At 50.4% G+C, this 24792-nt stretch overlaps 1 protein-coding gene across 1 annotated transcript in view; it reads right to left on the bottom strand.

Moving 5' to 3' along the window:
* Positions 1–24792, bottom strand: part of AGBL1 (AGBL carboxypeptidase 1) — a gene marked incomplete at its 3' end in the record, with an annotated part of 254689 nt that overhangs the window by 158672 nt on the left and 71225 nt on the right. Inside the window, exons 12-17 of the mRNA XM_079764228.1 lie at positions 24629–24712; positions 24318–24398; positions 23048–23196; positions 22201–22288; positions 18920–19064; positions 9429–9582 (exon numbers count right to left, since the gene is read on the bottom strand). Coding sequence (XP_079620354.1) covers positions 9429–9582; positions 18920–19064; positions 22201–22288; positions 23048–23196; positions 24318–24398; positions 24629–24712 — 701 coding nt within the window. The remainder of the gene's footprint in view (positions 1–9428; positions 9583–18919; positions 19065–22200; positions 22289–23047; positions 23197–24317; positions 24399–24628; positions 24713–24792) is intronic.

The raw sequence follows: 24792 nt of genomic DNA, 5'->3' as shown, positions 1-24792 counted from the left end.
GTTGCTATGACGTGCACTGACCACCAGGGGGCAGACGCTCAATGCAGGAGCTGCCCCCTGGTGGTCAGGGCGCTCCCACAGCCAACCTTCCGCGGCCAGCCAACCTCCCACGGTCCCTCCCCCAGGCTGACCAGCCCCGATGGCCCCAATCGGGACTGTGTGAGACGGCCCTGATCGGCACCGATCACCGGCCAGGCCGAGGGATCCCACCCATGCATGAATTCGTGCACCGGGCCTCTAGTAGATATATATTTTTATTGATTTTAGAGAGGGAGAGATAGAAACATCAATAATGAGAAAGAATCATCGATCATCTGCCTCCTGCATGCCCCCTAATGGGGATCGAGCCTGCAACCTGGGCATGTGCCCTGACCGGGAATTGAACTGTGACCTCCCGGTTCATAGGTTGACGATGCTCAACCATTGAGCCAGCCACGCCAGCCAGGCCCATCTCTTTCAAGTGAGACCCTCCTCCCTGCTGGTTAGGGCAGGTCTTGCTCAATAAGCAGAATCCACCATCTCTTGACGCTGACATCATCCAGTCAGGCTCAACCTGAGGCATCATACCTCCCAACTCTGTTATTTCATTCCCACCCCCTTTTATTTCATTTTTTTTCAAACATGTCTATTGATTTCTAGAGGGAGAGGAAGGGAGGGAGAGCTAGAAACATCGATGAGAGAAAAACCATCCATCAGCTGCCTTCTGCACGCCCCCTGCTGGGCACCCCAGCCCACAACCCTGGCATGTGCCCTGACTGGGAATCGAACCAGGGACCTCTTGGTTCGTGTGTCCACAGGCAACCACTGAGCCACACAGGCTGGGCCGTACCCCCTTTTATTAAACAATACAGGATTGAGAAAGCCTAGCTCATTCTGATGGGCTTTGAGCTAAAGATAATCATCCTTCATTAACGAAACAAAACAAAGCATCAGTTTTATCTCTAAAGTTACTCCAAGAAAAGCGCTTGAGCGTTTTGTAATTAACATGTGGCAGCAGGTGCTTGTGAACAAAGCAGGCACAAGTACAATAACTTGGAGTCAATAATTCATAAACAATTATGTATTATTAATCAATGTATTGGGGCCTGAACAACAGCTAATGAGATCAAGCTGATTGCCACACGGAACTGCTGGGTGCACATCGATGTAATCAGAGCACTTAATTAAAGTGTGTCAGCTGCCCAGTAATCATTACATCACAGCTCGCTTCAAAGGAGAGCCGTTTCCCTTCGGCCTCTCTTCCTCGTGAATTAGGAATGTTATCGATTGGAAAAAAAAAATATTAAGATAAGGGCTCTGGCTCTTCATAACAATGTCTGAAACTACCAGATGGTCTGGCTACATGCCCTTCTTTTTCAAAATATATTTTTATTGATGGCAGAGAGGAAGGGAGAGGGAGAGGGAGAGGGAGAGGGAGATAGAAACATCACTGATGAGAGAGAATCATGGATCGGCTGCCTCCTGCACGCCCCCTACTGGGGATCGAGCCCGCAACCCGGGCCTGTGCCCTGACTGGGAATCGAACCGTAACCTCCTGGTTCCTAGGTTGATACTCAACCACTGAGCCACACCGGCCGGGCCTTAGTTGGACTCTTAATGCAGAAACTCCAGAATACCTCTGGACTATAATTCTTATTTCCTGCTGGTGGGGGCAGACGGTTAGTAGTCCAAGAACTAGAAAAGTAAACGTGTTCTTTCAGCAGCCACGGCAGGGTCCATTGTAGACAGACAATGGCAGACACACGCTTGCGGTTTGCAGGCTTTCAAACCCACATGACCCCGATGGTACACAAACAGACACAACGCTCCTCCTCCTTCCTCACCGGGAGACGCGGCACATAAAGTGGGGAGGTCCAGGGGTCACGAGAACTTGAACCTCTTAGCGGAAAAACAGACTGATATTCTGAGCGCCCCTCTGAACGCAACAGCCAGCATGCGGGCATGAACCATCTATTCAGAAACCGTTTTGGCTGCGTCGCTGATTTGGGCTGCAGACAAGATGCCTACCCCGAGGCGAGACCGAAGGCGGCTTGGGCAGTGAGCGAGCATCAGAGCCTGCTTCCCCCACCGTGGTCTCAGCCAGGCCTCGGAGCCCCGCGGGCTTCCGACGTGAAGGCTGCGGGAGACACCGGGCAGTGAGGGGCGGGCTCGCTCACCCGTGGCCGGCGTCCAGTAGGAGCTGCCGGCATAAAGCTGGGACCCTAAAGGTCTTCCGATGTGTGACTATAAGCACGTTCTCGCACACGGCGGGACCTCGTTTCTGGAACTTAATTCGTTCCGGAAGGCTGTTCGAAATCCGAATCGTTTTTTCCCATCGGTTGGTTGGTTAGAGCGTCATCCTGACACACCAAGGTTGTGGGTTCGATGTCCAGCCAGGGAACATACTAGCGAAACCAATGGCCCAGCCGGCATGGCTCAGTGGTTGAGAGTGAACCTATGAACCAGGAGGTCAGGGTTCGATTCCCAGTCGGGGCACATGCCCGGGTTACAGGCTCCATCCCCAGTGTGGGGCGTGCAGGAGGCAGCCGATCAATGATTCTCTCTCATCATTGATGTTTCTCTCTCCCTCTCTCTCTCTCTGTCTCTCTCTCTCTCTCTCTCTTTCTCTCTCTCTCTCTTCCCCTCCCTCTCCCTTCCTCTCAGAAATCAACAAATAAATTTAAAAAAAAGAAAAGAATCACACAGTCTTGGGACAAATCTGAGCTCTAGTTCTCCCCAGTCTTAGAACTTCCTCAGGGCCTCGATTTTATCACCTAAAAAATGGAGAAGATAAACGTGATTCTCCTTTACTTCAGAGAGCTGCTGCGTGGAGCAATTAATCATTCGTAAACACTCTGTAAACAGTTAATTACCTTAAAAGATATAAATTATCATATCTCGTGAACACATCTATAGGGTGAAACGCTCCAGAATCGATGCTGATGAAACAGAGTGTGTGTTTTCTGCTCCAGTGACCACACACAGTCAACACTCGGTATCCTCGCGAATGGAGGAAGTTACTCGGGCAACGCGGCATGTGTTTCATTTCCCTCTGGAACAGATTCTACCGCAGAGCATATTGGCTTTGCCACGATGGTCAGCCCGAGCCCTTCTATCGTGGGCAGGCCACGGCAAACCCACGTTTCCGAGATGGAGCTCACTCTTCCTCCACGACAGTCTCATCCCCTCATCTACCCACCCCTTGGTTGGTATTAAAATGGGCCGCCCATCACCCCAAAGTCCAACTGGTTCGGCTCCTTGCCCGTTATCCTTACTCCCCATCAACCACCGGGACCTCTCACGTCTAATGTAGACGGATGTCCTGAATTTGGGCCTTTCCTGCCCATGCTCATACACTTGTCTTCCCAGGAACCTCATCATCCACATAGATGACGAATAGTTGCTATTATTTCTTAAACACTCAGTAGGAGCCCAGCGGCGTGGCTCAGTGGTTGAGCGTCGACCTATGACCCAGGAGGTCACAGTTTGATTCCTGGCCGGGGCACATGCCTGGGTTGCAATCTCGGTCCCCAGTAAGGGGCATGCAGGAAGCAGCCAAAGATGAAACATCTCATCATGAATGTTTCTATCTCTTTCTCCCTCTCTTTTCCTCTCTGCAATCAATAAAAGCATATCCTATATAATAAAAGGCTAATATGCAAATCGACCGAACGGCAGAACGACCGGTCGCTATGACGTGCACTGACCACCAGGGGGCAGACTCTCAATGCAGGAGCTGCCCCCTGATGGTCAGTGTGCTCAGTCAGAAGCCGGGCTCACGGCTGGCGAGCGCAGTGGTGACGGCGGGAGACTCTCCTGCCTCTGCAGCAGTGCTAAGGATGTCTGACTGCCGGCAGTCGGACATCCCCCGAGGGCTCCGGGACCGTGAGAGGGCGCAGGCCGGGCTGAGGGACACGCCCACCCCACCCCCGCCCGCCTTCCCCAGTGCACGAATTTTGTGCACCAGGTCTCTGGTTAAAAATAAGTAAAAATAAAAAAGTACCGTATTTTCTGGCGTATAAGACGACTTTTTAACCCAGGAAAATCTTCTATACGCCCAGTCGTCTTATACACCGGAAAATACGGTATGTGATTGGGTATAAGCAAAGCTCCTCAACTACAGGATTCGACACCTTCCCCACTCCCTCCAACCGACCCTGGAAGGAGGAAGGATTCTAGATCTTTCTTTTCCTGGAGTGACCGGGCCAAAAGGGGAAGCAGAAAGGAGCTAGTCAACCAATCTATGTGTCATAGAGTTTTGAGGGCTGGTATTGAGGTGGGAATATTGCCAACCTCTACTCATGTAGGTGAAGGCTGCTAACACGAAGACAGATGAGGAAAATCCAGTCTAAGGTGGTTCGGATGTGTTCTATCATTTTAATACCCCCTCTCCTATGTCTTCTCAAGAAAGAGTCAAGCCCGGCCGGCATGGCTCAGCGGTTGAGCATCGACCTATGAACCAGGTCAGGGCGCATTCCCCGGGTTGCAGGTTCGATCCCCAGTAGGGGGCGTGCAGGAGGCAGCCGATCCATGATTCTCTCTCATCACTGATGCTCCTATCTCTCTCTCTCACTCTACCTCCCTTCCTCTCTGAAATCAATAAAAAATATATTCTTTTTAAAAAGAAAAAAAAAAAAAAAGAAAGATTCAAGTCATTCTTCAAATAGTTTTTGCATTTGGGACTGAGGTTTCTTTGAGAGCAAGGTGACAATATCGGACCACACGCCTATGGGATTATACAGCTCACCCGTGAGGGTGTGGGTCCCCTGAGGCTACCAGGCAGGCAAACACTCTGGTCCCTGTGCGCCCATGACCTCTGTCCACCCCCCACCCCCGTTCCATTCTGGAGCCACGTGCTGTATTATAATGACCTGTTGGCATGAACGTCCCACACCCATGCCCCGCGGACTCGGAGTGCCTCCATGATGAGGATTCAGTGTTTATTTCTGTACTAGAGGCCCGGTGCATGAATTCATGCACCAGTGGGGTCCCTTGGCCTGGCCTGCAGGATCGGGCCGAAACTAGCTCTCCGACATTCCTTTTTTTTTTTTTTTTAATAAGACTTTATTATTATTATTTTAAAAATATATTTTATTGATTTTTTACAGAGAGGAAGAGAGAGGGATAGAGAGCTAGAAACATCGATGAGAGAGAAACATCGATCAGCTGCCTCTTGCACACCCCCTACTGGGGATATGCCCACAACCAAGGTACATGCCCTTGACCGGAATCGAACCTGGGACCCTTGAGTCCGCAGGCTGACGCTCTATCCACTGAGCCAAACCGGTTTTGGCTCTCCGACATTCCTTGAGGGGTCCTGGATTGCAAGAGGGTGCAGGCCAAGCTGAGGGACCCCACTGGTGCACGATTTGAGGCCAGGGAGGGACCCAGGAGGTTGGCCAGCTGGGGAGGGACCGCAGAAGGGCTCCAGGGCATGTCCGGCCCATCTCGTTCAGTCCTGATTGGCTGGACCCCGGCAGCAAGCTAACGTACCGGTTGGAGCATCTGCCCCCTGGTGGTCAGTGCATGTCATAGCGAGCTGTTGAGCAGCCTTAGCATATCATTAGCATAGTAGGCTTTGATTGGTTGAATGGCTGACCGGTCTACCGGACACTTAGCATATTAGGCTTTTATTATATACGATTCCTAATACCCGCTGTGCATCCTACCCCTGGCTGCCTGGAGAGATGGAAATCCCCGGGTACAGAAGAAAGGGCACAGTTCAGTTTCTGTAACTCTAACTCCTTTTATTAAAAATCTCCACCGAGAGGAGTCTTTATGCCCTTGCAGTTCATTTCTTTTGTTCCAATATTTGTCAGAAGGAGTGCTTTACAGGAAAAAAAAAAAAAAAGAAAGAAAGAAAGAGGGGGCGTGGGGGAGCATAATTGAACCAGGAGACAAGAAAGATGAGGTCCAGAGCCACCTGTGTCACCTCCCAGCCAGGTCGGCTCAGCAGCAACTGAGAAATCAGACCTTGATCGTTTTGGTTTTTTTTTTTTCTTTTAAATATATTTTTATTGATTTCAGGGAGGAAGGAAGAGGAAGAGAGAGAGAGAAATATCCACGATGAGAGAGAATCATCGATCAGCTGCCTCCTGCACGCCCCCTACTGGGGATCAAGCCCGCAACCCTGGCATGTGCCCTTGACCGGAATCGAACCTGGGACCCTTCAGTCCGCGGGCCGACGCTCTATCCACCGAGCCAAACCGGCTAGGGCCGTGGTCGGCAAACTGCGGCTCGAGAGCCACATGCGGCTCTTTGGCCCCTTGAGTCTGGCTCTTCCACAAAATGCCACGGCCTGGGCGAGTCTATGTTGAAGAAGTGGCGTTAGAAGAAGTTTAAGTTTAAAAAATGTGGCTCTCCAAAGAAATTTCAATCGTTGTACTGTTGATATGTGGCTCTGTGGACTCATGAGTTTGCCGACCACTGGGCTACGGCGACCTTGATTGTTTTGATGGCTGTTTAAGTTCCACAAGGCAGCGATAACCTTAGTAATACTTGGCACCACGTTCCTGAGGGGAAAGGGCAAAACAACAACAACAACACAGAAATGTGCCCTAGCCAGTGTGGCTCCGTGGATAGAGTGTCAGCCCATGGACTGAAGGGCCCTGGGTTCCAGTCCGGTGAAGGGCATGTACCTAGGTTGCAGGCTCCATCCCAGGCCCCGGCCGGAGTGTGTGCAGGAGGCAATCCGTTGATGTGTCTCTCTCACATCGATGTTTCTCTCTCTGTCTCTCTCCCCTCCCTTCCACTCTCTCTAAGAATCAATGGGGAAAATACCCTCAGGTGAGGACTAACCAACAAACACAAAAAAACACCCAGAAATGTGGCTTCTTCACCTGCGTGTGTGTTGCTTGGGGCGCTGCTCTCAGCCCCAGCTCTCTCCCGCGGGAAGCTCTGAGCGTGGCACCTGCTCAGGCGTCTCCGAGAGAGACCGAGAGCGGAGAGGAGGCGAGATGCTACGCAAAGAAGCCGAAAGGGGGTTTCTGTGACGGCTCCATTTTCCACTCTGTGCTCCGGTAAAACCACTTCCAAGTGATCCCACTCCTAGGAATATATCCCAAGAAACTGGAAACACCAATCAGAAAGGATATATGCACCCCTATGTTCATAGCGGCATGATTCACCATAGCTAAGATCTGGAAACAGCCTAGGTGCCCGTCAGCAGATGACTGGATCAGAAAAACTATGGTCCATCTACACCATGGAATACTACGCTGCCATAAAAAAGAAGGAATTCTTACCACTTGCAGCAACCTGGATGGAACTGGAGAACATTATGCTAAGCGAAATAAGCCAGTCAGAGAAAGAAAAATTCCACAGGATCTCTCTCATTTGTGGATCATAAAGAACATTATACATGGATGAACAAAAAGATAGATACAGAGGCAGTAAAGCATCAGACAGACAGTCCAATTACAGCGGGAAGGTTAGGGAGAGGTGGGGGAGATAAGAGATCCACCGAAGGACTTGTTTGCAGGCATATACGCATAACCAACGGACGCAAAACTCTGGGGGGCGAGGGCATGGATGGGAGTGGGGTGGGGGTGGGGGCAATGGTAAGATATGTACACATATAATACCTTAATTAAAAAATGGGGAGGAAAAAAAAACCTAAAAAAACACTTCCAAGTGACAGCTCGACCCCAGGCAGGCGCACCCCGGGGGACTCAGCGTAAAACCTCTTTCTCTGAGAGTAGCTATTGTCTTCCCAGGAAAAGCTTTTAGCATAATGGCAGGCAGAACAGAGCACTGCTTTGGGGAGAATATGTTTAAGGACAGAAAGAAAAGGAGAAAGGGATTCTTAAACCTATGCAAACGTGGCCTCATGCTCCCCCATCACAGGCCCCCTGGGAAGAGCAGTGTGTGGGGCCCAGGAGAGGGGGGAGGGGCGGGGCAGGCAGGAGAAGGTGCGGGGAAGGTTAGCTCCCCTCCTGAGAATAGAAAGGTTACATTCTCCTCTTTGGAGCTCCGCCCCGTCCCACCCACCTCGGCTGTTTCTTGCCTTCTCCCCAGGGAGTCACATAGTGACTGTTTCACTCCACGAATGAATGTCTAAGAAGAGAATGACTTTCTCCCTCAGAACCATCTCCACCGACCAGGTCCCCCTGTCCATTCGCCCCCAATCTTCTCTTTCGTCTCCCACACCTTTTTTTTTTTTTTAATATGGTTTAATTTATTTCAGAGAGAGGAAGGGAGAAGGAGAGAAAGATAGAAACATCCATGATGAGAGAGAATCACGGATCAGCGGCCTCCTGCAAAGCCCCCTACTGGGGATCGAGCCCGCAACCCGGGCATGTGCCCTGACCGGGAATCGAACCTTGACCTCCTGGTTCCTAGGTCGACACTGTGTGTGCTTTGCTTTGGTCTTATGGTCCCTGGCCAGGGCCTCCTTCACAGCCTCAGCCTCTCAGATCCGAATGGCAACCGGTTACCTAGGGCCGTGGTCGGCAAACTGTAGCTCGCAAGCCACAGGCGGCTCTTTGGCCCCTTGAGTGTGGCTCTTCCACAAAATACCACGGCCTGGGGCGAATCTGTTTTGAGGAAGGGGCATTAGAAGACGTTTAAGTTTAAAAAATGGGGCTCTCAGAAGAAATTTCAATCGTTGTACTGTTGATATTTGGCTCTGTGGACTCATGAGTTTGCCGACCACTGAGCTAGGGGATGCCTCAGCCAGGGCTCTGGGACTCCACCCCCTTCGTCTCCAAACCTGGGTGACCTGGAGCTGAGAAAGCAGTCGGCACCGTGAGGAAAGCCCCCGAATAAAGGCTGGGAAACGGGTGACGCATCTATGCAGACACGGTCAGACCCACCCCCCCTCCCCTGCCTTCCCTCTGAGGTTCAGAAGTCTGATCCATGCAAATACTTTCAACCATAAAGATACAATCCCTCCCTCCTTCCACCAATCAATCAATCAATGACAAAGACTGGAAAACAGGATGCAGAGTCCCGACTGTGTCTTAGGACAGGAAGTGATGTCACGAGCAAACTGCTCTCCAAGCCAACCAGCCATTCCATTCCCCACCCCACCCCACCCCCGGGCCTTTATTTTTTCCGCAATTTATTTTTTCTCCCTTTCACAACAGAGCGACATTAGCATTTATCCCCAACATGTCGGCACCCCTTTTTCTGACAGCTCAATGGATGTCTCTTCCGGTTCAGATTCAACCCCTTGGAATGAACCATTCTTCGAAGTGTGTCTCCTTGTTTGGGGACACCCAATATTTGTGATCACTTGTCTTAGGGAGCCAGCGAACCCCGTCTCCCTCGATTCAGAGCAGTTCGTGGGCCGTGCCAGCAAGGGCTGGCGCTGGTGTTTCTATAGAGATGGGCCGGTCCCCAAGTTTATGGAGTTTTGGCTCTCCGAGGGACAGGTGGATCCCTGAGACTCTGAGACCCTCACCCCGACCGCCACCCCGATCTCCAAAGAGGGACCCCGTGTCACTCACGGAACTGCTCCAGGTGGGCCGGGCTGGCCGACGCGGGCATGGCCGTGATGGTCACCAGCGGGCAGGCGTTGCCTCCCAGTGTCCTACAGAGAGCCTCCTGCCGGAAGTACACCGTCTGGGGGTCGACGCTCTTTTCCAGGAGGTCCAGGTGAGTCTGGAGCAGAAACAAAATGGAAGGGTGTACGAGTAAGATTTGGGGGGCCATGATCCCCACCACGGGAAACAGCCACACAGCTTCCATTGGTGCGAGAATAAACAAGTTATCCTTTCTGTCAAAGAACAGTTTAGGAAGCTGCCATGTTGGCCACATGGCTTGCAGCTCCCCTGGGGGCCGCCATCTTGAAACAGCAAAGGCCAACCCCTCCCTTTGAATTAGCCAATGGCGAAAGGCTATGTGCCTGAGCTCCAATCAAGAGCAAAGGACAGGTCATGTGTGTAAGGGATTATAAACCCAAGCAGCCCATCTGCTTGGTGTGCACACACTTCCAGACCATGTGTGTGCACCCTTCTGCGTAGAAGTAAATAGGTTTGCCTTGCTGCCTGGCTCCCGAGTGTTTTGTATCCTACCAGAACCCCTGACTTGGGGGGCTCGCCTTATTTCTAACAATTGGTGCGAGCCCTTACCGTCTGGAAGTTATTGTGGGACCCTGATCCACCCAAGGTTGGGTGTGAAGAGATTAAAGAGGGGGCTCTTCCCACTGCCCAGGAGATGGTCAACGGGCTGAGGGGGGAGCAACATTCCCTCACGGCCCTGAGGTATCGGGGATCTGATTTCTACGCACTAAAGGCCAGAGGGCAGGCCACACAGCATCACTGACTGCCTGCCTGCCTCCTGCACGCCCCACCCTGAGGGTCGAGCCCGCAACCCGGCATGTGCCATGCCTGGGAATCGAACCGGCAACCTCTTGGTTCATAGGTCAACACTCAACCTTTGAGCCACACCAGCCAGGTGATTTAGGTTATTTTTCAAAAGTGATTGTGGCCCTAACCGGTTTGGCTCAGTGGATAGAGCATTGGCCTTCGGACTGAAGGGTCCCAGGTTCGATTCCGGTCAAGGGCATGTACCTTGGTTGCGGGCACATCGCCAGTAGGAGGTGTGCAGGAGGCAGCTGATCGATGTTTCTCTCTCTTTGATGTTTCTGGCTCTCTATCCCTCTCCCTTTCTCTCTGTAAAAAATCAATAAAATACATATTAAAAAAATAAAAATAGAAAGTGATTGCCTGTGTGTGTGGGGGGGGGAGGGGTCTGTGTAAAGATAAATGCATATATGTACATCTATGCAACATGAGATGCCAAAGGGAAGGAAGTACTTACTACCCAGAATTTGAAAGTAGGAAGCCTTAAAATCCAGTAAACTTATAATCAGCCAAGTTTCTGCTCACAAGCAAATGTAGCATGTATGCTCGGATATGCAAGAACTTAAAAAATAGAACACGCCCGGCCGGCATGGCTCAGTGGTTGAGTGTCGAGCTACGAACCAGGAGGTCCTGGTTCGATTCCCGGTCAGGGCACATGCCCAGGATGCAGGCTCAGTGCCCAGGAGGGGGCGTGCAGGAGGCGCAAATGATGATTCTCTCTCATCTCTCTCATCATTGATGTTTCTCTCTCTCCCTCTCCCTTCCTCTCTGAAGTCAATAAAAATATTTTTTTAAAAAAGAAGAAAGGGAGAGAGGGAGGGAGGAAGGAAGGAATGGAAAAAAGCAAAGCATAGAAAATGGAATAAAATCAAAATGATAGAAGTGACACCAAAATTGGTTATAAATAGGTTAAACAGCCTTCTGAAATGACAACGTTTTTCAGATTCGTTTTGATGAGCCCCACTGTATGTTGTATATAAAGGATGCTTTTGAAGAGAGGAGGAAAAAAAACAACAACACCATGACGTATATGAAAACATGCCTAAATTATCTATTTCGCTTGCGTCTCCTAAGATATTTTGAGAGAGAAATATTGAAACGCAAAGGCTAAGCGAGCATAAATCACATCAGGCACGGCCACAGAAGTAGGCAGCGAAGCCATATTCAAGAACAAGTGCTTTAAATGGGATTTAAAAATCGTATTTTGACAAAGGGTACAATCTGCAATGAACATAGAAAGCTCATAAATCTGAGGAATCAAATCACACAGGGTTGAAATATGCAACGTGAACATGGCAGGAGGAGAAACACTGTACCGGGAATGAGAGACGCCAAGACGGTGCCTCCGCCTTAAATAAATCAAATACACAACAATAATGATATAGTGTATTGGAACAATATTATTTTTATAGATATTTGTCAAGCTTTTTCTTTACAGAGAACATCCTTCTTATTTTTTATTTTTGTTCCTCAAGCATCCATGGAACTGTAACAAAATTTAACCGTATCCAGGGCTATAAAAATTCAATAAATTTTCTTTTATTTGAATATATTTTTATGGATTTCAGAGAGGAAGGGAGAGGGAGAGGGGGAGAAACATCCATGACGAGAGAGAATCATTGATCGGCTGCCTCCTGCGTGCCCTCTACTGGGGATCGAGCCCGCAACCCGGGCATGTGCCCTTGACCGGAATCAAACCCGAGACCCTTCAGTCCACCGGCCGACACTCTATCCACTGAGCCACACCAGCCAGGGCAAAAATTCAATAAATGTTCGACAACAAAAAAGAACAGAAATCGTGCAAACCACGTTTTCTGATCACAATGAAATGAAGTTAGACTTCAGTGAACATGGCCTTAAGATCAGCGCAAATAAAACCGTGCGGAGATAGGAAAACATCAAAACATCCTCCTCAAAGGAGCGCACTGAAGAAATCCATGCATTAAAGAGAAAATCAATATTAAATCGGTGTCATTAAAGGGCCGATGGAAGAAGCAGCCATCTGGTAGGTAACACAGGTCGGGCACGGAAATGACTCCATCAGCATGTCCGCCACGCGCCGGCCATCTCCGCCAAGGAAAACGTTAGGACCTTCGTTAAGACAACAGAGAGCGCCCTGGAGTGAAACGGTCCTCTCTGTGACCATAAACAAATTCCTTTAACCTCTCTCAAAAAATTCTTGGTGACAGCTGCTGCCGATATTATTATTAAAACTCTGCCTCGCAGTTACTATCAGGATTCCAGGCCCCCAGCCCGGCCGGCGTGGCTCTGTGGTTGAGCATCGATCTGTGAACCAGGAGGTCACCGGTTCGATTCCCGGTCAGGGCACATGCCCGGGTGGCAGACTCCATCCCAGTGTGGGGCGTGCAGGAGGCAGCCGATCCATGATTCTCTCTTGTCATGGATGTTGTTTTTTTTTCTCTCTCTCTCCTTCTCCCTTCCTCTCTAAAATCAATACAAATATGCCCTAACCGGCGTGGCTCAGTGGATAGAGCCTCAGCCTGCCGACTGAAGGGTCCCGGGTTCGATTCCGGTACCTTGGATATGGGCACATCCCCAGTAGGGGGTGTGCAGGAGGCAGCTGATCGATGTTTCTCTCTCATTGATGTTTCTAACTCTCTATCCCTCTCCCTTCCTCTCTGTAAAAAATCAATAAAATATATTAAAATAAAATAAAATAAAATAAAAATGGATTTGTACTGTCCTCCTAAAAGTGATGCTTAAGTGCAGCTACCAGGCAGGTCCAGGGAGGCGGTGGCTGATGGGAAATTGTCGGGATCACTGACGAGGGAGGCAGGGCGCCCTCCTGTGTGCGCCAACCGCCCACCGTAACCGCAGCCCTGCAGCAGCCACAGGGGTGGGGTTCTTTATGAAAACGGGAATGAGGTCAAGGCAATTATGGAACACTCCCCCCCCCCCCCAGAGGTGGTCTCCTGAACAGAAACGTCTGCCTCTCCAAGAAAGGACAGATATCTGGCCCATGACTTCGCCTCGCCGCAGGAGTTGCCCTGCCTCCCCTGTATCAGCGACTCCCTGCAAACTTCCTTCAAAGGCTGCGCGTGACCTCAGCGGGTGACCCTACCGGGAAAGGGAGACGAGGCAGCCCGCACTCGGAAATCGCTTCTCATTGTGATCCCCGCAATCGGCTGAGCTCTCCGGCCCCCTCACTCAGAAGAAAGCTCGCCCCTAAGGAGGCGACGGCCTGTTTTATTCTGTGTCCTGCCTGGTTCTCGCTGTCCCTGGAATACACCCATCAGAGAGGATCGATCCCCGCAGAGCACAGGACCCCTTTCAACTAAACAAAAGCACCCTGGCTGGTGTGGCTCAGTGGATAGAGCGTCTGCCTGTGGACTGAAGGGTCCCAGGTTCGATTCCAGCCAAGGGCACATGCCTGGGTTGCGGGCTCGATCCCCAGTAGGGGGCGTGCAGGAGGCAGCCTATCCATGATTCTCTCTCATCATGGATGTTTCTATCTCTCTCTCTCCCTCTCCCTTCCTCTCTGAAATCAATAAAATATTAAAAAAATAAAATAAAATAAACAAAAGCACCCAAACAGGCCGTAGGCAGGTTCTAAGGAGCGTCCTCACACCGCCCACCAGCCAAGGTCACGCCCCTACATGAACGGGACTTGCTTTAAGACGTGAGAGAAATAATCCGTCTCTGGGTGTCTACTCACAGATCGGCCGATGAGAAAGAAACGGTGGTTTTCATCGGCTTTTCCCATAAAAAAGTAAATGAAGTTATATCGCTGATGATTTGGAAAAGAGAGTAAAGAAAAACTAATGATCATCAGCCACCCTAAGACCACCATCACCAGCCGTCGTAGTCATTTCTTCGGGGTCCTTTCTTTGGATTTTTTTTTTTTTTTGCATAATTTTAGTTTTATTATAAATTATGGAATGGGTATCTTCCAATCAGGTCAATGTAGGAAACAACCACACGCCATCCTATAAAAAGAGAATAACCCGGCCTGTGTGGCTCAGTGAACCAGGAGGTCCCGGTTCGATTCCCAGTCAGGGCACATGCCGGGGTTGCGGGCTCCACCCCCAGCAGGAGGCAGCGGATCCATGATTCTCTCTCCTCATGGATGTTTCTCTCTCTCTCTCTTCCTCTCCCTTCCTCTCTCTGAAATCAATAACACGTTAAGCGCCAGGGCTGTTTTGTCTTCCTTTCCGTTTAGCCCGATTTCTTCCTTTTCGATACCCGATTTCACCGATATGCTGGCAGCACCAGTGATGGACTGGTCTGGACGGAAAGTATAGTGTCAGTCACCGGTGACTGACATGGCGCTTAACGTGATAAAACACATTAAGAGAGAGCGAGAGAGAGAAAGAGAAAGAGAGAGAGAGAGAGAGAGAGAGAGAGAGAGAGAGAGAGAGAGAGAAAGAGAGAATGGTCTAATGGTCACCATCTACCTCAGCTAACACTTCCCATGTATCAAGTTATTTACTCCTAACAACCCACACAGTAACTGCTTTTATAGTTCCCATTTTACAGATGAGAAAACTGAGGCACTGGGCAGTTCAACAGCTTGCCCCTGGCTCCACGGCAAGAAACCACTTCTTCCTTGGTGCTCAAGACCCTGGAATTCGGGGGCCGGTGGGGTCCGTGACGTCACCCTTCGCGCACCCCTGGGCTCCTTCAGAAGGGCCTTCCACGCTCCCCTCCTCCGCGCCAGGACCCGTGGCTGGTGCCTGTCCTTCGTGCCGGCCCCTCCAAGGACGAGCCTCTGCCTATTGATTACCTGACAGCACTGACTGATGACTTGCTCGTCCCCTCTTTGTTCTACGCCCTGTGAGTCCACTTCTCCCATCTGACACCTTGTTGAACTCTTTATTTCATTCTGAGCCCTTTATTGGCGCGTGTGCGTATGGCATTCTGATTCTGTCCCTTCTCTCCTTTTCCCCTCCCGCCCTCCCGCCCTCTCTCTCCTTCTCCGCCTACACTAGCTTAAGCTCAATTCATCTCTAAGGGTAATTAACGGCGGTAGCCTGGACCACAATAGTGCTATATGTCTGGTGAAAAAAACATACTCTACCCTTTAATGCCCATCAGAAACTATCAGGGCCCTATTTTCTTTAAATAAATATAAGTATTTCAGAGAGAAAGGAAGAGGGAGAGAAAGATACATCGATGACGAGAGAGAATCATGGATCGGCTGCCTCCTGCACGCCCCCTACTGGGGATCGAGCCTGCAACATGGGCATGTGCCCTGAACTGGGAATCGAACCGTGACCTCCTGGTTCCTAGGTCAACGCTCAGCCACGGAGCCACGCTGGCCGGGCTGGGGTCCTATTTTCAAATACTACTTCTGGCTTCCAAGGGGTAATCCATAACAGAATCCAAACACTTTCACAAGTTTTGCTAGCAACACTTTCAACAATCGTTGCAATTACTGATGGCTTGGTATGGATGACTACAATAGAACTCCTTCTGCTTGTTTCACCATTATAATAATATGGTATTTCTTTCTTTTCGCTTTAATACTCTAATTTGGATAATTATCCGACAGAGTTCCTGGCAAGCATCTGGAAGATTTCAGAGAGGAAGGGAGAGGAAGAGAGAGAGAAACATCCATGAGGCGAGAGAATCATGGATCGGCTGCCTGCTGCACGCCCCACACTGGGGATCGAGCCCGCAACCCGGGCATGTGCTCTGACCACTGTGTCTCTCACATCAGTGTTTCTCTCTCTCTCCTCCTCCCTCCCTGCCACTCTGTCTGAAAATCAATGGAAAACATATCCTCAGGTGAGGATTTAAAAAAAAAAAAAAAAAGCCAGGTTTCAGGAACTCAACTGTCAGAGATTATACAATCCTACAACTCGATGACTACATCAACTATCAAAGTGGATTGTGTACCCAGCCTGTGTGGCTCAGTGGTGGAGCGTGACCTATGAACCAGGAGGTCACGGTTCGATTCCCGGTCAGGGCACATGCCTGGGTTGCGGGCTCGATCCTCAGTGTGGGGCGTGCAGGAGGGAGCCGATCCATGATTTTCTCTCATCATGGATGCTTCCCTCCCTCTCTCCCTCTCCCATCCTCTCTGAAATCAATAAAAATGTATGTTTTTTTTTTAAAGTGGATTGCGTTGCAGTGGCTTGGGACTGTACTGGTCTGATCCAGCCCAGACTTCCTAAACTTCTCCTACATGCTTCCTTAGTAAAGTAGAGCCTTGACCGGTGTGGCTCAGTGGATAGAGCGTCTGCCTGCGGAATGAAGGGTCCCAGGTTCGATTCCGGTCAAGGGCATGTACCTTGGTTGCAAGCACATTCCCAGTGCAGGGTGTGCAGGAGGCAGCTGATCGATGTTTCTCTCTCATCGATGTTTCTAGCTCTCTATCCCTCTCCCTTCCTCTCAGTAAAAAAATCAATAAAAATATATTAAAAAAAAAAAAAAAAGAAGAAGAAGAAGAAGAAGGAGTCTCGCCCCCAGGACGCCTGTGCGCGCAGGTCCCAGGTGAGTCGGGAAGAACGGCGGCGGAGGGGGAGTTTGGATGCTGCCTGTCTCCGCGCCCGAAGGGCAACAAGCATGTTTTATAACAAACACGGCTCGTCCCAGCCTCGCCGGGGGTGCGCGTGTCTCGGATTAGCGTCTTGAGCTCCTGCGAGGGATCCACAAATAACACTAGTTGTGTAGCTCTCGCAATCTGGGAAACAGCAAAAATCTCTCTCTAGGCAACGTGGCAGGCGGGGAGAAGGGCAGATGGGCTTTCCCGAAGCAGCGAGCGGCACGGTTTCAGCTATGCCTTTCTAGGTGGAGGGGAAAAAAAAAAAATCTCCATTTATACGCGAACATCTTTGCGGGTGGAAGGCAAAGATGTTCTCGGTTATTATCGTCTCCATCTCCTCCGCGCAGACATGGCGCGAACACACGCATCCTTCAGGCTAAGTGATACCTACGCTCACAGAGTCACGTATTATTATGAATATGCTAATGGCAGTTTGCATTAACACAGAGGATGCAAGTGCTTTGCGGAGATGCGTGAGCTCATGAATCCTCAGGACGCCCAGGAGATTGCCAGGGGCGAGGGACGGGGGTGCCAGCTTTCTCAAACGCCAGGCAACCGCAGGGGGTAAGCGGCTTGCTCACGTTCGTCTCCTGGGCCATCTGCAGGGCCCGAGAGGACACAGGAGGCTGATCCACACCGCACCCCTCTCATAAAATCAGCAGAGCCCGGCTGGTGTGGCTCAGCGGGTTGAGCATCGTCCTATGCACCCTATAGATCTCTGGTTAGATTCCCGGGTGGGGCACATGCCCGGGTTGCAGGCTCCATCCCCAGTAGGGGGCGTGCAGGAGGCAGCCCATCTATCTTGCTCTAACATCGATGTTTCTATCTTCTCTCCCTCTTTCTAAAACATCAATAAAAACATATCTATAAAAAACATCAGAGCCCTAACCGGTTTGGCTCAGTGGATAGAGCATCGGCCTGCGGACTGAAAGGTCCCAGGTTCGATTCCGGTCAAGGGCCTGTACCTTGGTTGCGGGCACATCCCCAGTAGGAGGTGTGCAGGAGGCAGCTGATCGATGTTTCTCTCTCATCAATGTTTCTGACTCTCTCTATCCCTCTCCCTTCCTCTCTGTAAAAAATCAATAAAATATATATATATTTTTTTAAAATCAGAGACCTCACTGCAGTCATTCGGCTTTTTATTAATCTCCTCATCTTCTCCACCCTGATCCTTCTAACACCAGCACCCATGGCCATAGGAGCCCCCGGAAAAGCTAGGAGGCTGCGTGTCAGAGACTCGGGGGGTCCCCAAGCTTTATCTCCCTGCTTCCCTCCTCTCCAGAGCCCACAGGCTGTAAATATGCATCTCACCAGACGCTTCCACCCCATTTCAACTCCATAACCTCACTCCAGTCTCACCACCTCACTTTTTAAAAAATATATATATATATGTTTTTATTGATTTCAGAGAGGAAACGAGAGGGAGGGAGAGAGAAGTATTGATGATGAAAGAGAATCATGGATCGGCTGCCTCTCTCATGCCCCCTCCCGGGGACCGAGCCCGCAACCCGGGCGTGTGTGCGCTGACGGGAATCAAACCGTGACCTCCTGGTTCCTAGGTCAGTGCTCAACCCCTGAGCCTCGCCAGATGAGGCCACCACTTCATGTTTTAACTTGAGGGCTTCTTTTTTTAAAAAAATATATTTTATTGATGTTTTACAGAGAGGAAGGGAGAGGGATAGAGAGTTTGAAACATCGATGAGAGAGAAACATCCATCAGCTGCCTCCTGCACACCCCCTACTGGGGATGTGCCCGCAACCAAGGTACATGCCCTTGACCGGGATTGAACCTGGGACCCTTCAGTCCGCAGGCCGACACTCTATCCACTGATCCAAACCGGTTTTGGCTTGAGGGCTTCTGAGAGGTCAGCCGCTCGGGAACACCACACCTCCTACTTACAACCTGGCCATGAGCCGCTGGGCATGTCACTCAGGCCGTGAGAATGCCATTGGCCACGCCCTCAGCCCCCTGCTCTGTCCCAGAGATGGGGCTGAAGTAAAGCCACTAAGTCAGTGACCACAAACCTGGGCTCCCTGGGGTCCAGGGGCATCTGAATGTTTCTGGGGCCATCTCGGAGAGCCCCCCCACTGGTCCCGTACGGTCATGCCATAAAGAGGAAGTTACCATGAGCGCGGTGTAGGTGTAGGGATAATGGTAAGCCAGGTAGCAGATGTCGCCATGGTGCGGGAAGGTGATGGAGAAGGTGAGGGTGTAATAGCACTTCCTGGAGGCACCACCTGTGACAGCCAAGCTCTCTCGATAGTGGTTTCTAAAAGAGAAAGGAGGAGAGAGGAGGGTGAGGGAGGCGGGAGGGAAGCAGGCATTTGGGGTTCTAGGCTGCCAATGTGGTTGCTGGAATGCTGAGAGAGGGCGCAATGTCTAGACCCGTGGTCGGCAAACTGCAGCTTGCGAGCCCCATGGCGGCTCTTTGGCCCCTTGAGTGTGGCTCTTCCACAAAATACCACGGCCTGGGCGAGTCTATTTTGAAGAGGTGGCGTTAGGAGAAGTTTAAGTTTTAAAAATGTGGCTCTCCAAATAAATGTCAATCATTGTCCTGTTGATATTTGGCTCTGTGGACGAATGAGTTTGCCGACCACTGGGCTAAGCTGGTCCACCAGGCTGAGGTGGCTCAGTGGTTGAGCATCGGCCTGCGGACTGAAAGGTCCCAGGTTCGATTCCGGTCAAGGGCATGTACCTTGGTTGTGGGCACATCCCCAATAGGAGGTGTGCAGGAGGCAGCTGATCGATGTTTCTAACTCTCTATCGCTCTCCCTTCCTCTCTGTAAAAAATCAATAAAATATATTTTTTTTTAAAAAAAAGGGAGAGATGGACTGTGTACCCCCAGGCATCCTCTGTTAGGGAGAGGTGTTCTGTTTGGTGGTTGAATGGCAATGCACACACAGGCCCTGGGCTTCGCTCGCATTACTGGGAATATGTTAACATAACGTGGCGAAGCGTTGTAGAACAAAGGACGCTATGAAGTAGCAACCTTATCCATTCATCTGTGTGGTATTCATGGCTGGGAAATGAAAAATGGATTACATTACACATTGATGGTTTCCATGTCAGCCCTCTGTTCCTCTTTGATCACAGAACAATGGTCTTGTTAATGAGTCTAAAAGCTATTAACATTAACGTTGGCTTTCCTCCGGGCTTAGGCCAAGGTGATTTTTTTAAAAAAATATATTTTTATTGATTTCAGAGAGGAAGGGAGAGGGAGAGAGATAGAAATATCAATGATGAGAGAGAATCATTGATTGGCTGCCTCCTGCACGCCCCCCACTGGGGATCGAGCCCGCAACCAGGGCATGTGCCCTTGACCAGAATCGAACCTGGGACCTTTCAGTCCACAGGCTGATGCTCTATCCACCGAACCAAACTGGCCAGGGTCCAAGGTGAATTTTGGATGTGTGAATTCTTCCCTCCCCTATTGGCAGACTTTTTAAAAAATATATTTTTATTGATTTCAAAGAGGAAGGGGAAGGGAGGGAGGGAGGGAGAGAGAGAGGGAGAGAGAGAGAAAAAGAGAGAAAGAGAGAGAGAGAGAGAGAGAGAGAGAGAGAGAGAAACATCAATGATGAAAGAGAATCACTGATTGGCTGCCTCCTGCATGCTCCCTACCGGGGATCAAGCCCGATACCCTGGCATATGCCCTAAGGGGGAATCGAACCATGACCTCCTGGTTCATAGGTCGATGCTCAACCAAATCAAGCAAGTCAAGCTGATTATAGTTTTTATGGGGCATCCTGTAATCCGAGAAAAAGATAAGACTTAATTTATCCAAGAAAATAAGTACTAGCCTACCATTTTTATTAAAACACATACACACACACACACACACACACACACACACACACACTAGCAATGAGCTGATAATTATATATTTTCTACCTGTTCCAACAACTGCTATCCTTTTTTTCCATGTGAATTTGTATTTTATTTCCCCCCTCCCAAATGCACACATAAGCAGCTCATGGGTCTGGGATTCTTTTATCAAGAGCTATGGGTCATATCAGTCTCATGACAATTTAACAGGATACATCATTGAACGTGGTGAGTAGTCAAGGGTTGGAGATGAATTTTGAAGACCCTTTCTCTTTTATTTAAAAAAAAAACAAATGAACTTCTGTCAGGTGGAGGAAGAAAAATGGCGGCAGAATAGACAGACGGGTCCCGAGCCTTGTCCCGGAGCAGAAAGAAAGAACAGCTGAGGGTCGCATGGGGAGTGTTTGCCGGCGAGTTAAGGGACAGCTATACTCCAGGAGAAGGTGGAGGACTGCTGGACGGGGTTCCCCTGACCGGGCAGCCCCCACTGTTGCTGTGTCCCCTCCCGGAGCTACGGGCTCGGACACGGAGACTGCAACATCTTGAAGGGGAAAGTGGATCTTATTGGAAGTCTGAAAATCTACAACTGTGGCACCCACTGAACAGCAGCGAACCCCAGAACACCGGTCCCCAATGGCACAAACACGCGGATTCAGAGGAGCTCTACATTCCACCACGGAAAGGTCAGATTTCGCCGGGGATAAGGAGAGCGAGAACTACATAACCAGACATCCGGAGAAGAGAGACCATGGGGAGACAAAGCAACAGCCCGCATATGAAAGAAAAAGAAAAAACAAAAAACCATCTGACTCTGCCTATTTGTCACCTATTCACCCTCATCTGCTTGGCAAAACTGAAGGACAGGATGAACAAGAATGGGCCAGAAAGACAGGTATCACCTGACCTCACCCATATGTGGGAGCGAAAGAACAAAATAAACTGACGGACGAAATAGATCCAGAGGCATAGAAGCATGGAACACAGGCTGACGGATCTCAGAGGGAAGGTGGGGGTGGGTGAGTGAGGAGAGATCGGCCAAATAATTTGTGTGCATATATGCATAACCCCTGGACACAGAAATAGGATGAAGAAGGCCTGGGACAGGGGGTGGATGTGGGCTAGAACGGGTCAATGGGGGGAAAAGGGGGACATCTGTAATTCTTTTAATAATAAAGATTTTTTATTATTATTATTTTTTTACAAAAGAATAGGCCAGAATTTCTCAGGCTTTTTGCTCACGAAAAACGAACAGGAAAGAGGCAAAGAATGACAGCTTGACGCACTCATCACAGGTTGAGTCTGTCCTAGCACAACTTCTAAATAGCCAACCGGGTCTCCAGGGGCTCATGTGCATGCACGAAGACAGACCATATTCAGCACATCGAAAGCCACTGCTTGAAATCTCCTGTGGGTACCATTTAACACACTTCTGAAGGGTGGGTCAATTGCCTCAGGGACGGTGACAAGGACAGCCGACAAGCACATAGGGCGGAGGTGTGTCAGAGCAACATGGAAAAGCAGGGAAATGGAGAGAGAATGAAAGAGCGGAGAAAAGAAACCAACAAATATTCGGACTCACTTGTAATAGCAGATTTCATAGCCCGTCCGCTTCCAGGTCGGTCTCCCGAGAAGAGCCTCCTTCACAGAATACATGGTGGGCTGCATCCCTGCACAAAACAGAGGCCGGGTGAGTCCCCTGGGGCAAGAGAAAGAGGGGCCAGAGAGCTGCAGCCGCCTGTATGACGGCCCTCAAGGATACCCAGGTCTTCATGCTGCAACCTGTGAACGTTACCTTACACCGCAAGAGAGACTTTGCATGCCCTAACCGGTTTGGCTCCGTGGAAAGAGCGTCAGCCTGAGGACTGAAAGGTCCCAGGTTCGATTCCGGTCAAGGGCATGGACCTTGGTTGCGGGCACATCCCCAGTAGGAGGTGTGCAGGAGGCAGCTGATCGGTGTTTCTCTCTCATCGATGTTTCTAACTCTCTATCCCTCTCCCTTCCTCTCTGTAAAGAATCAATAAAATATATTTTAAAAAAATAAAGTATAAGCAAACATACCGGTTTGGCTCAGTAGATAGAGCATTGGCCTGCGGACTGAAGGGTCCAGGGTCGGATTCCAGTCAAGGGCACATGCCTGGGTTCTGGGCTCAATCCCCAGATCGAGGGGGCACATAGGAGTCAGCCCATCAATGATTCTCTCTCATCATTGATGCTTCTATCTCTCTCTCCCTCCTCCTTCCTCTATGAAATCAATAAAAATATATTAACAATAAAAAATAAAAATAAAAAATAAAATGTGTCCACTCAGCTTCAAATGCTTTGGGGAACCCAGCGGGACTCTGGTAAGGATCCAAACGCTCTCAAGACAACATCATCCGTGGGGTTGGTTACCCAGAAAGCCCGCGGCGCCCCCCGCCAGCTCCTACCGTAGTTGAACTGGCTGTTGGGCTTCTCATAGTTGATGATGTTGAAGCGGTACGGTGTGGCGGCCCTCATGCCGTGCACCTTGAAGCTGAACCACTGCTGGTACTGGGTGCAGTTGATGTCCGTGTTGACCAGCAAGTCGTACTCAAACCTGCCGAGGTGGGAGCGGGGGCGGAGGGTGAGGCGTCTTTAAGGGGAACTGCCCACACTGAGAGTCGGCACATGCCGGGTTCTCGCGGGCAGATCGAAGACCCGGGGTGGATGGCTGGTGAGGGACCCTTAGCAACCACATCTCACAAGAGTGGACACGGGCTGTGGGCGTGCCCGGCCAGAGGGGCACAGGGTCTTGGTATCAGACGTGTCTGTGACACGTCTAGTGATTAAACCGCAATCAAGTGTCTAGCGAGCTGGAAAAATGCACGTGTTGCTACAGCGGAGAGAAGTGTCAATCCCGCCAGGTTGGATAGGCTGTGACTATTGAAAGCTAGACATTGCTTGGGAGCCTCCGTCTGCGCGTACGGAAAATGGAAATAGTGCCCCCACGCCCAGTGCTGTTCCTAAAGATTAATTAATATGGTGTATGGCCCAGTTGAGGTGGCTCAGTGGTTAAGCACTGACCTATGAACCAACCAGGAGGTCACGGTTCGATTCCCGGTCAGGGCACAAGCCCGGGTTGCGGGCTCGATCCCCAGTGTGTGGGGCATGCAGGGGGCAGCCGGTCAACGATTCTCTCTCATCATGGGTGTTTCTATCTCTCTCTCCCTCTCCCTTCCTCTCTGAAATCAATAAAAATATTTTTTTAAAAAAAGAACTGACTCTTGGAATGCACTTGTGGTGGTTGCCAATTTGCATGGTGTAAACACCACCACCAGGGCTGATGGTCACTAAGAGGGGAGGGAAGAGATGGTCATACTGCTTTCTTGAGCTGCCGGGGGCCACCCCATTGCAGCTTTTATGTATTTATTTTATTTTATTTTATTTTATTTTTTGGTTAATCCTCACCAGAAGATTTTTTATTTTTTCCCATTGATGTTTTTAGAGAGAATGGAAGGGAGGAGAGAGGAGAAGAGAAAGAGAGAGAAGCATCGAAGTGAAAGAGACACATTGATTGGTTGCCTCCCACACGTGTCCCGACCAGGGCAGGGGATTGAGCCTGCAACCAAGATTACGCGCCCTGGACTGAGAATCGAACCCGAGACCCTTCGGCCCTCTGGCCAGCGCTCTAACCACTGAGCGCACCGGTCAGGGCCCACCGCCGCTTCCTTTACTTACTCACGCACTTGGATGGCTTTGCGCAGGTTTCCCGACTCGAACTTGGAGGAGAACCACAAGCCGTTGGGAGCCGAGTGTTGCCTGTAAGGAAGGAGGGAAGGCGGGCACCGGCGTTACTGCCGCGGTGGGGCACAGCGTGACATTTCTGAGCGGCGAGCTCCCTCTCCTAGATGTTGAAGCCGCATGTTCGCCGTGCCGAGGGCAGGAGCAGGGAGGCGCCGCGAACAGGAAGCACGCTCGTTTCTCGTGGCGTGGACGGAATTCTCTGCGCCGCACCCACCGCCCTTCCGCCGATGGGCACGTCCACCTACCGAGGCTCATCTAGACTGAAGACGACTCTGTCTATCACATCGCGGGGCTGAAGGAGCCTCCGGATATCCTCCAATATCTTGACCCTGAAAAGGAAGATTAGAAACATCTTAAAGGTTGGCCCTCACTCCTTACCCCACTCGTCCAATGATCACCTTGGGAGTCA

The sequence above is a fragment of the Cnephaeus nilssonii genome (genome assembly GCF_951640355.1).
Source record: "Cnephaeus nilssonii genome assembly, chromosome: 24".
Taxonomy (NCBI): domain Eukaryota; kingdom Metazoa; phylum Chordata; class Mammalia; order Chiroptera; family Vespertilionidae; genus Cnephaeus; species Cnephaeus nilssonii.
Note: the sequence above shows the minus strand (reverse complement) of the source record. Positions and strands in the feature narration are given on the sequence as shown.